Genomic DNA, 12,476 nt, shown 5'->3' on the forward strand with positions numbered 1-12,476 from the left:
TCCTGTAGTAAATCAGTAGCCACATGAAACTGGCATTTTAAATTGAAATGCATTACCTATTGAAATGAAATACAGTCCTAATCAATAAGCACACGGTTTGTTGTCCAAAGAGCATTTTAACTGCGTGACAAAATAAATATTATATTTAGGTTTCATTATACCTTTCTTGTAAATACTGATTTTTGTGAAACTTGATGCTGAATATTTGACTACTTGCATTCAGCAGAACATACCACATATTTTTCTTTGTAGACATTTTTGGCAGTTTCATTCTTCAAGAACAAATAGAAAAGTAGATAATCATCTCTACCCAAATTTTTTACCTTTTGGAAAAAAATATGGATTTACTAAAATTATGAGCAATATTAAACTCTCATTAGATCATCAGAAATCTGGGAGCTAAAGTTTATTTCAGAAGTCTTATTAGATGGCATTGCATTTCTTAAATTAGAAGTTATGTTTTATTTAAATTTTCTGCCTACCCTTGGAGTTGTAAACATCACCTTACTTGATAAAACCTTCCCTGAAGTGCCTTGTAGCTTCCCATCTCTCTGTGCCCATGTGGCGATACTGCTGCTATTTCTTGCCTTTTATCCAAATGGGCCTGAAAATTCAGAGTATAGCCACAGTAACTTCTGTGCTATGAATGCATATGGCTTGGCTCCCAGGAGAGCACTCACTCTGCCTTGGTCTTTGATATCAATTATGATCTATTAATATAACTGACTATAAAATCCCATATATGATTCCTTTGGCTGTTTTAAATCTTAAAGCTGTTTATGGTAGAACTTTTCATGTAATTCTTTTATCTGCAGTTTGAATGTATAAACAACTTTTCACCTTGGTTCCAGTTTATTTTTATTATTATTATTATTTTTTTTAAGAGACCGGGTCTTGCTTTGTTGCCAGGCTGGTCTTGAACTCCTGGCCTAAAGTGATCCTCCCACCTCAGCCTCCCCAAGTACTGAGATTACAGGCATGAGCCACCATGCCCGGGCCCTTTTTCTGCCTCTTTATTGTCACTTCATTTAATAGGTACTGTCAAGATAGTAAGGTTTGTGGCTACTAATAATTGCTGCATTATTTCTTCCTTACTTGGAAAGAAGGAGAAGCTTGATACATAAATATAAGATGACATTTATTTCTATATTTTTATAAAAGATTTTTATTATATAGGTCCTGTCCCTGCTATCAGTGGAGCACTGAAGAAAGCAGGACTGAATCTTAAGGACATGGATTTGGTAGAGGTAAGTGTTCTTTCTTTTTTTACAACATGAATAAACCATGTACTTCTATAGCATAAATGACTTTAATTTGGTCTCATTGCTCTTTGAATTTCATTGTAGTTAGCCTTTCCAAATGATGTACATCTAAATAAATAGTACCTTCATTAGATGCCTTGTGTTGATCCTTTTCCCCACCTGGTTAAAATGCTTTACTTTTATTTGAATATTCAAACTGCCTGATTTCTCCTACTAAAGTATAAATTCCTGGAAATTTCTTACTACTGTATAAAACTCTGTTACATTTTAGACTATTAACATCCCTGTTGAATATTATATAAGGTGGGAGAAAAGTAACTTTAACTTAATTTAATAAAGTAAAGAAATGTAAAATAATTGACATAATAGAAAAGCCATATCTAGTACCAAATCTACAAGTTTCTTGCCGTTCTCCCCAAATAGAGCCCCCTCCCTTAAATGTATCTAAATGTATCTTTGGCTTTTATACGATAGTCATAGCTTGATTTCGGATGCACCTATCATAATTTTTGACACTAGAACTTAAATTTATTGAGTGATCTCTTTTTAAATGTTGTATTAGCACTAAAGTGTCTTCAGCATTTAGCATAATTAAAAGAAGAGGTGGAGAAACAAAGATGGTTATATACGTTCCACACTTTTGGAGTATTTGAAAATTTTAGGTGATTAAGCATGTGATGTTGGCATTGGGAAATAACTAACAAACAGAACAAAGGAAATCTGACTATATTTAATTCAATAGAGAAGGCGTAGGCACAGGTGTGATTTCCTCTATGATAATCTCTCACATAGGAAACCATGATTTCAGACAAGTGGTTTATCCTTAAATCTCTTCTACTTTTAGTAGATCACAGATCAGAGCCTCAAAGAGGCTGCTTAATTTATTATATTTGTGTCAGCAAATAGGTACCACTAAATTTCTCACTTTAGACTTCACATTTAAAACTATTGAAGTATATCTACTCTGGAAAGTTGTTCGTAATCATTTGTAAATGTATACATTCTCAAGGACATAACTCAGAACAGTTTTCCTAGGTTCAGAAGCCTAGTTTCACTACCTAGTCTAGGTCTCTTAGTATCTCCTTGAAGATGGCTCTGTAGAGTAGAAAGATAATGGTGGATCTCAGCACAAATGAGGCACCATCTTGAGAGACCACAGAGTATAGTAGGAAAGAGCACAGAATGAATTTTATCCCAACTCTGCAAAGTTACCTTTCTTAGAATGAGTTTCCTTATCTATAAAGTTCCTGAATTAAGATCATATGATAATACAGTACTATAAACTTGAAGTAAGGTAATTGCAAGTTTGGGTAAGTATAATATGATACTTTTCAGTTCTGCCACATTGTGAATTTAAAGAGTTCAAAGAATACACACAGGGTCACACCCTAACAAATGATATAGCCAATATTTGAACCATCCATCCAGTTCTAAAACCTGTGGACTTTCTACAATATCCCACTGTGTCTGGTATGTGTCAATTTACGGGATTACTGAGAATTTCCTCTAAGGGATGCATTTGACTAAAATTATTTAGTAAATGCACACATTTCAAACCTGATAGCTTTATACAGAATGACTGTAGATATAATAACTTTGTGAGGTAACTTAAACAGGAAGAAACAGCAGACTTAGCTATTGATAGGACTCGACCATTCTCATTTAAAAATTAGTTTGTGAGTAAGGATTTTTGTTAGTGCTTTAATTTTTGTTTTAAGGTCAATGAAGCTTTTGCTCCCCAGTACTTGGCTGTTGAGAAGAGTTTGGATCTTGACATAAGTAAAACCAATGTGAATGGAGGAGCCATTGCTTTGGGTCACCCACTGGGAGGATCTGGATCAAGAATTACTGCACACCTGGTTCATGAATTAAGGTACTTGCTAGAAATAGCTGCATTTCAGATTTGCTGTTTTTTATAGAAATGCATGGGTTTAGGTTTCCCCAAAACACTCCAACATTTTTCATTCTTCATGTCTCCTGCACAGGCTCTTACCAGGAACAAGTTACTTGGGTAGTGCTTTTCATCTGGTCTCTTAGATGAGTCAGTCAGCTTGTTAGTGGCTCTGCACTTAGGAACCAAGCTCTTCCTCTGTGTGTCCAGTCTTTATGCACCACTCAGCTTGTGTTCACTGCATGAGCGGATAATGAGGCCCTGCTTCTCATGGCACGTGTGTTTTAGTGCCAGTTACAGGAGTGAAATAAATTTATTTTAGAAAAAAAACTACGGAGTGAGTACTGATCTAGATGCCATAATTTATGAAATCTAAGCAAACTGACAATTTGGGTCTGAGCTAAGTTTTTCTTTTCACTGCTTCCAGGGTTCCACAGGAACCTTTTGTGTGTTCGGTACTTTTCAGTTTTGATAGAAGAGCTCCTCCTTCTGGTACTATCTAATTTTGGAACATTCTGCTCTGTTTGTACAAAAATTGCAAACAAAACCAAGTAAGTCAGGCTGAAAAATTACTCTGACTCCCTGTTAGGGCAGGGGAAATGTGACTCTTATTTCACTTAATGATTCACTGAGTTGAAATAGGTGATTGACATATACAGAAGTTTGACACATACAGAAATAATTCCTGGATAATTTTCTCAAAGTCATCATCTTAGGAGTGACGAGTACTTTAAAAGAGTCTAATTTTTATGAAAGGGACATGGATAGTTTCTAAATTATCTGCCCTTTCATAGGGACAAACTTTATTAATTACATTTCTTCTAAGGTGCCATGAGGCTCTCACTGTATAAATTAAAGGAGCTGAATGTTCATCCCCTTCCCCAGCTTCCCCTGTTTATCCAGTTACCTCCTCTTCTCACTTCTTTCCCATAACACATGCAAGCTTGTGTATGTGTTTCAGGTCCTCTAACCCTAAATCCACTCATCTCCTTTTTAGTTTGCCTCCCTTTTTTTTTTTTTTTTTTAAATTAAAAACTTTCAGCTTTCCAAAGTCTTTTCCTGTTGTAATCATACCAATATTGAGGACTGGGGAAAAGATTGAGCAGATGAGCTGAATAAGAATGAATAATGCAAATGGGATTGTTATTAGTTCTATTTAATTAATCTAATTTTTAAATTAGAGTAGATTTCAGTCACTGCTTTCTTTTTCAGACGTCGAGGTGGAAAATATGCCATTGGATCAGCTTGCATTGGAGGCGGCCAAGGTATTGCTGTCATCATTCAGAGCACAGCCTGAAGAGACCAGTGAGCTCACTGTGACCCACTCTTACTCTGCTTGGCCAGGCCACAGTAAAACAAGTGACCTTCAGAGCAGCTGCCACAACTGGCCATGCCCTGCCATTGAAACAGCGATTGCATTTGATCAAGCCATGGTGACACAAAAATACATTGATCATCAGTAGGAGCCCATGCTAGAAGTACATTCTCTCAGATTTGTACCAGTGAAATATGATTTCTGAACTAAAGAAGACATTAAAAGAAATTGTATTCTTGCCAAGTAACCACCACTTCTGCCTTAGGTAATATGATTATAAGGAAATCAAATAAATGTTGCCTTAACTTCAGTTAATGTTTTCCTGTCATTTATATTTTTTAAAATGTTAAATTGTGATAAAATACATATTACATAATCTTTACCATCTGAACCCTTTTTTAGCGTACAATTCACTGGCATTAAGTACATTCACATTTTTGTACAAACATCACCACTTTGTATCTACAGAACTTTTTCAATCATCACACACGGAAACAATAACTCCTCCTTCCCCCATCCCCTGACAACCACCAGTGTATTTTGTCTCTATCGATTTGATGACTCTAGGTACCTTATAAGTGAAATTATAAATATTTGTCCTTTTGTGACTGGCTTATTTTACTTTATATAATGTTCTCAAGATTCAGCCACCTTATGTTGTAGCATGTGTCAGAATTTCCTTCTTTTTAAAGGCTGAATAATATTCTGCTGTATGTATAAACCTTACTTCCTTTCTTCTCAGCTTAAAGGCCATTTTTCATCCTTTATTTTCTCCCTTTAAAATGCCCCAACACATCTATTGCTTTGTCTATCTGTTCTAAGACTGGATATGTAGTAGGGCAAGGCCCTATTGTTAACTTCATGAAAGAGCCATTGGAAATTTTAATTGAGATTAAATTGAATTTATGGGTTATACATTTATTAGGGAAAATTTTTTTCTTTTCTTTTTTTTTTGAGATAGCATCTTGCTCTGTCACCCAAGGCTGAATTACAGTGGCACAATCATGGCTCACTGAATAATAGATGTTAAATAATACTAGATAATGTTAAATAATAGTATCATAAGTACCTACACTGTTTCCTCAACTCTTTGCTCATATAGTTTCCTTCATTTGATTAAAAAGTTGGAGTGGCACATACATCCCCCTTTCTGTCATAGAGAGGCAGATGACAAGCGGCCCACCCATGTTTTGGGGTAATGGACTAGTGGCAACAGGCAAGTCCAGCTTTTTCTTGTTTGGGATCCTTACCGAGAAGCAGGCTTCCTCTAGTGTCATAAAAATATTAAAAAGTAAGAACCCTGTATAATTTCTCATAATAAAACAATGTTTTGCGGAACATTTTTTTACGTTTTCTTCTTTTGTTGTAACTTATAATAAACTTTCTCTGTGGGATGAAATGACCAAGGCCACATGTTACCATTTTCTAGAAACACTAGTGATCGTTTATCAAGCCTATGAATTTCCAGATGAAGGAGGAATTGTCGCCAATTAAATGGCTGAAGCAAGCCCCTTCCCAGGGCATCTCCTGGCACAGGCCTTAAGGTTTATCGCTTTTCCCCATAAAGGTCTTGGGTAGTTTTGTTATTCGATTGAGACCTGTCTCCTATTTTCTTTTACATTTGGTTATTGCTAATGAATAGCTTTTGTATATTATATATCTAGCCAGCTTGCAGAGCCCTTTTATTAATTTGAATCACGCAGATAGTATCTCATTTATTTTTATTGCCTTTTTGCCTTGGGCTCAGATCACTGGCACAGTACTGGAGGAAATAAAATGTGGTTAATGCTCATATTCGTTACTCACTAAGTTGATGCTTATAGTAGGTTTCTGATAATACTTTATCAAGGTCAGGAAGTTTCCTCCTATTCCTAGTTTTCTTAAGAACTTTATGAGTAGTTCATTCATTCTTCACTCTAATCTCACTTGGCTGCCACCACTTAAGCCACAGTTCTCTTACTCATGCCACCCTTTATGTTCATATTGCCAGAACTAGTGGAGATCTTTCTGTCTTCACCTTATTTGATTTCTCCAAAACATGACCCAGTTGACCATTCCTCCTTGAACTGACTTCTGTTCATGTCTCTGCTTTTCCACTGCCTCTCAGGCCATTCTTTTTCGTCTTCTTGGGCAACTGCTCCACTGCTGTGAGTTTCTTGGGATTGGTTTTTGGATTTGTGGCGATTTCTTTGCATGATTCTAAATGCCATCACATTTGGCCGGGTACAGTGGCTCATGCCTGTAATCCCAGCACTTAGGAGGCCAAGGCCAGAGGATCACATGAGCCCAGGACTTCAAAGACCAGTCTGGGCAACATAGTGAGACCACATCTGTACAAAGCAAAAAACCAGAAAAATGAGCTGGGTGTGGTGGCATGTGCCTGTAGTGCCAGCTGCTCAGGAGGCTGAGGTGGGAGGATTGTTTGAGCCCAGGAGGTTGAGGCTGCAGTGAGCCGTGATTGGGCCACTGCACTCCAGCCTGGGTGACAGAGTGAGACCCTGTTTCAAAATACATACATACATACATCATCACATTTACATCCCAGCACTGGTCTCTACCTCCAGACTCCTGTAGCAAACTCCCCTCTTGACTTTCTCACAGATGTCTTCTTAAACATGCCCTGAACAGTAACTTATATCCCACTTAACTAGCTCCCTCTTCAAGTTCTTCTCAGTGCCAGTGGCTCAACTCATAAATCCGGGCATTTCCCTAATTTCCATCTTCTCCCTCACTCTTCATCTCCGGTCCATCAGCAAGTATTATGAATTCTTCCAAGATATAAATACAAGCTCAAATACAACCATTTCTTCCCATCTCCACTTCCACTACTGTGGTCTAAGCCACCAGAATCTCTTGCCTGGACAACCACAAGAGCTTTTAGAGGCTCCTACCTCCATTCTTACCCCTCTTCAGTTATTCTCTAAGAAGCCACCAGGAGCGTCTTTTAAAAACTCAAACTATGGTGACTCTAACATGGTCTCAGGCCGCTCCTCTAGCTCCCAGTGTGTCACACAAATGGCCTTTCTTGGGACAGCTCGCACACCATGCTGTAGGGCTTTGGCAGATGTTCTTTCCTGTGCCTTCCTGGGCCCGGGTCCTGCTCACCTAGTCTCACATGCTTCCCCTTCCATCAGGTTCTCTGTTCACCCTAAGTTCCTCTCCCTGAGACTTTCCATTGTAGCACCCTGACGTTTATGGAACTTTCCTGAATTCATATTCTCTTAGTAGTCCATTTACTGTCTCACTCCCTTATTAGACTGTAAATTCCATAAAGGCAAAGACTTCATGTGTTTAGCACAGTGCCTGGCCCATGGTAGATGCACAAGGTTGTTGAGGGAATGAGTGATTGGATGAATGGGTGAATGAATGGACAAATGATGTTTGAATAAATTATAGCATAAAAAATTGCTTAATCTTCAAAGGATTAAGATGACAGGTATTGGGAGGCCGAGACGGGCGGATCACGAGGTCAGGAGATCGAGACCATCCTGGCTAACACGGTGAAACCCCGTCTCTACTAAAAATACAAAAAACTAGCCGGGCGAGGTGGCGGGCGCCTGTAGTCCCAGCTACTCAGGAGGCTGAGGCAGGAGAATGGCGTAAACCTGGGAGGTGGAGCTTGCAGTGAGCTGAGATCCGGCCACTGCACTCCAACCTGGGCGACAGAGCGAGACTCCGTCTCAAAAAAAAAAAAAAAAAAAAAAAAAAAAGATGACAGATAGGGGCTGGGCGCCATGGCTCAACGCCTGTAATCCCAGCACTTTGGGAGGCCAAGGCGGGTGGATCACCTGAGGACAGGAGTTCGAGACCAGCCTGACCAATATGCTGAAACCAAGTCTCTACTAAAAATACAAAATTAGCTTGGTGTGGTGGTGCATGCCTGTAATCCCAGCTACTCGGGAGGCTGAGGCAGGAGAATCACTTGAACCTGGGAGGCAGAGGGTGCAGTGAGCCAAGATTGCACCATTGCACTCCAGCCTGGGCAACAAGAGCAAAACTCTGTCTCAAAAAAACAAAAACAAAAAGATAATGGATAGGAGGCAGGACTAGATTACAGCTCCCGCTCAGACAGAGCATTGTGTAGAAGCTAACATCATGAACTTTTGCTCCAAGAACTATGGCAGGAACATACCAGGAAAGCTGAGACAATCCACAGACCCCCCTTGTGAAGGAACTGGATCACTGCTGCAGGCTCCCTGAGACACCAAAAAACTGTGAGTCTGCTTGCTTTCTAAATGGGAAGGCTCGTGGTCTGGGGCAAGTTCTCAGCCCTGGTCTCCGGCTGCCTAGAAATAGACTCAGTGCTGTTGGCAAGGCATGACGGGAGTGAGACCAGCCTTTAGGACTATGGCTGTGTGGAAGCGGGGTGAAGCCTGTGACTGCAGGCTTTCCACCACTTCCCTGACGACCTGTATGACTCAGCATAGGCAGCCATAATCCCCCTGGGAACATAACTCCATTGGCCTGGGAACCACACTCCTATCCCTTACAGCAGCTGCAGCAAGCCCCGCCCAAGGAGAGTCTGAGTTCAGACATGTCCAACCCTGCCCCGACCTGGGGGTCTTTCTCTGCTTGCCTTAGTAGCCGAAGACAGAAGTTATAATCTCTTGGGAGCTCTCTGGCCCTGCCCACTGCCTGAGAAACCTGAAAACCGGGTTTCCCCGGGCAAGTTTGCATCCTCCCTATAATACTGCAGCTGATGTGATCTTGAAAGCGCCACCTCCTGGCTAGAGGCCAACCAACACAAACCAGCACACTAAACCAAAATACAACTAAGGACCCTCACAGAGCCCACTTCACTCCCCTGCTACCTCCAACTGGAGCAGGTGCTGCTATCCACGGCTAAAGACCTGAAGACAGATCACATCCCAGGACTCTTTGCAAATGTTGCCCAGTACTAGCCTGGAGCCTGGTAGCTCCCCTGGGTGGCTAGACCCAGAAGAGCAAAAACAATCACTGCAGTTCGGCTTTCAGGAAGCCCTATTCCTAGAGGAAGGGGGAGAACACCACATCAAGTGAGCACCCCATGGGACAAAAGAATCTGAACAGCAGCCCTTGAGTTTTAGATCTTCCCTCTGACGCAGTCTACCCAAATGAGAAGGAACCAGAAAAACAATCCTGGTAATATGATGAAACAAGGTTCTTTAATACCCCCAAAAGATCACACCAGCTCACAAGTAGTAGATCCAAACCAAGATGAAATCTCTGAATTGCCAGAAAAAGAATTCAGAAGGTTGATTACTAAGCTAATCAGGGAGACACCAGAAAAAGATGAAGTCCAACTTAAAGAAATCAAAAACATGATACAGGATATGAAAGGAAAAGTCTTTAGTGAAATACATAGCATAAATAAAAAATAATAATGACTTCTGGAAATCAAGGACACACTTAGAGAAATGCAAAATGCACTGGAAAGTCTCAGCAACAGAAATGAACGAGCAGAAGAAAGAACTGCAGAGCTTGAAGACAAGACTTTCAAATTAACCCAATCCATCAAAGACAAAGAAAAAATAATTTAAAAAATGAACAAAGCCACCAAGAAGTTTGGGACTATGTTATATGTCCAAACCTAAGAATAATTGGTGTTCCTGAGGAAGAAGAGAAATCTAAAAGTTTGGAAAGCATATTTGAGGGAATAATAGAGCGAAACTTCCCCAGTCTTGCTAGAAATCTAGACATTCAAATACAAGAATCTCAAAGAACACCTGGGAAATTCATCACAAAAAGATCATTACCTAGGCACATAGTCATCAGATTACCTAAAGTGAAGACAAAGGAAAGAATCTTAAAAACTGTGAGGCAAAAGCATCAGGTAACCTATAAAGGAAAACCTATCAGATTAACAGCAGATTTCTCAGCAGAAACCCTACAAGCTAGAAGGGATTGGGGTCCTATTTTTAGCCTCCTTAAACAAAACGATTATCAGCCAAGAATTTTTTATCCAGCAAAACTAAGCTTCATAAATTAAGGAAAGATTCAGTCTTTTCCAGACACATGCTGAGAATTTGCCACTACCAAGCCAGCACTACAAGAAGTGCAAAAAGGAGCTCTAAACCTTGAAACAAATCCTCAAAATGCACCAAAATAGAACCTCCTTAAAGCCTACATCTCACAGGACCTAAATAACAATAACAAAATGAAAACAAACAAACAAACAAAAACACAAGATATTCAGGCAACAAATAGCACAATTAATAGAATAGTGCCTCACATCTCAACACTAACGTTGACTGTAAATAGCCTAAATGCTCCACTTAAAAGATACAGAATGGCAGAATGGATAAGAATTCACCAACCAAATTTCTGCTGTCTTCAGGAGACTCATGTAACATATAAAGACTCACATGGACTTAAGATAAGGGGAAGAAAAAGATATTCCATGCAAATGGACACCAAAAGCAGGCAGGAGTAGCTATTCTTATATAAAACAAAAAGAACTTTAGAGCAAAAAAAGCATAAAAAAACAAAGAGGGGCGGCACGGTGGCTCATGCCTGTAATCCCAGCGCTTTGGGAGGCCAAGGCAGGCAGATCACAAGGTCAAGAGATCGAGACCATCCTGGCCAACATGGTGAAATCCTGTCTTTCCTAAAAATACAAAAATTAGCTGGGTGTGTTGGTGGGCCCCGTAGCCCCAGCTACTTGGGAGGCTGAGGCAGGAGAATCGCTTGAACCCAGGAGGCAGAGGTTGCAGTGAGCCGAGATCTCAGAACTGCACTCCAGTCTGGCGACACAGCGAGACTGGGTCTCAAAAAAACAAACAAAACGCAAAAAGGGACACTATATAATGATAAAAGGACTAGTTCAACAGGAAAATATCACAATCCTAAATATATATTCACCTAACATTGGAGCTCCCAAATTTATAAAACAATTACTACTAGACCTAAGAAATGAGATAGATGGCAACACAATAAGAGTGGGGAACTTCAATACTCACTGACAGCATTAGACAGGTCATCAAGACAGAAAGTCAACAAAAAATGGACTTAAACTATACCCTACAGCAAATGAACTGAAGAGACATTTACAGAACACTCTACCCAACAACTACAGAATATACATTCTACTCATCGGCACATGGAACATTCTCCAAGATAGACCATATGATAGGCCACAAAACAAGTCTCAGTAAATTCAAGAAAATTAAAATTACATCAAGTACTGTCTCAGACTACCGTAGAATAAAATGGGAAATCAACTCCTAAAGGAACCCTCAAAACCATGCAAATACGTGGGAATTAAATAACAACCTGCTCCTGAATGATCATTGGGTCAACAATTAAATAAAGATAGAAATTTAAAAATTATTTGAACTGAACGATAGTGACACAACCTATCAAAACTTCTGGGATACAGCAAAAGAGATGCTAAGAGGAAAGTTCATAGCATTAAATGCCTATATTAAAAAGTCTGAAAGAGCACAAATAAGACAATTTAAGGTCACACCTCATGGAACTGGAGAAACAAGAACAATCTGAACCCAAATCTAGCAGAAGAAAAGAAATTAACAAAGATCAGAGCAGAACTAAATGTAATCAAAACAAAAAAATACAAAAGATAAACAATCTGGCTCTTTGAAAAGATAATAAAATTGATAGATCATTAGAAAGATTAACCAAGAAAAGAAGAGAGAAGATCCAAATAAGCCCAATGAGAAATGAAATAGGAGCTATCACAACTGATACCACAGAAATACAAAAGACTATTCATGGCTACTATGAACACCTTTATATGCATAAACTAGAAAACCTAGAAGAGATGGATAAAGTCCTGGAAATATACAACCCTCCTAGATAAACCAGGAAGATACAGAAACTCTGAACAGACCAAAAACAAGCAGTGAGATTGAAATGGTAATTTAAAAAATTGCCAACAACAACAACAACAAAAAAAAACAAGTCCACCAGAAAGGTGCACAGCTGAATTATATCAGATATTCAAAGAAGAATTGGTACCAATCCTATTGACACTATTCTAAAAGACAGAGAAAGAGGGAATCCTCCCTAA

General features: G+C 39.3%; 1 protein-coding gene and 1 long non-coding RNA gene across 2 annotated transcripts in view; one reads left to right on the plus strand and one right to left on the minus strand.

Annotated features, from left to right (window-relative positions):
- Positions 1–4,744, plus strand: part of ACAA2 (acetyl-CoA acyltransferase 2) — a 28,898-nt gene extending 24,154 nt beyond the window's left edge. The window contains 3 exon segments of the mRNA NM_001266733.1: positions 1,177–1,247; positions 2,981–3,135; positions 4,366–4,744. Of these exon segments, the coding sequence (NP_001253662.1) occupies positions 1,177–1,247; positions 2,981–3,135; positions 4,366–4,450 (311 nt within the window). The 3' untranslated portion in view covers positions 4,451–4,744.
- The window catches only part of LOC106994506 (uncharacterized), a 45,291-nt gene that overhangs the window by 3,847 nt on the left and 28,968 nt on the right, over positions 1–12,476 (minus strand). The window lies entirely within an intron of this gene.

Source organism: Macaca mulatta, chromosome 18 (assembly GCF_049350105.2).
Source record: "Macaca mulatta isolate MMU2019108-1 chromosome 18, T2T-MMU8v2.0, whole genome shotgun sequence".
NCBI classification, from domain to species: Eukaryota; Metazoa; Chordata; class Mammalia; order Primates; family Cercopithecidae; genus Macaca; species Macaca mulatta.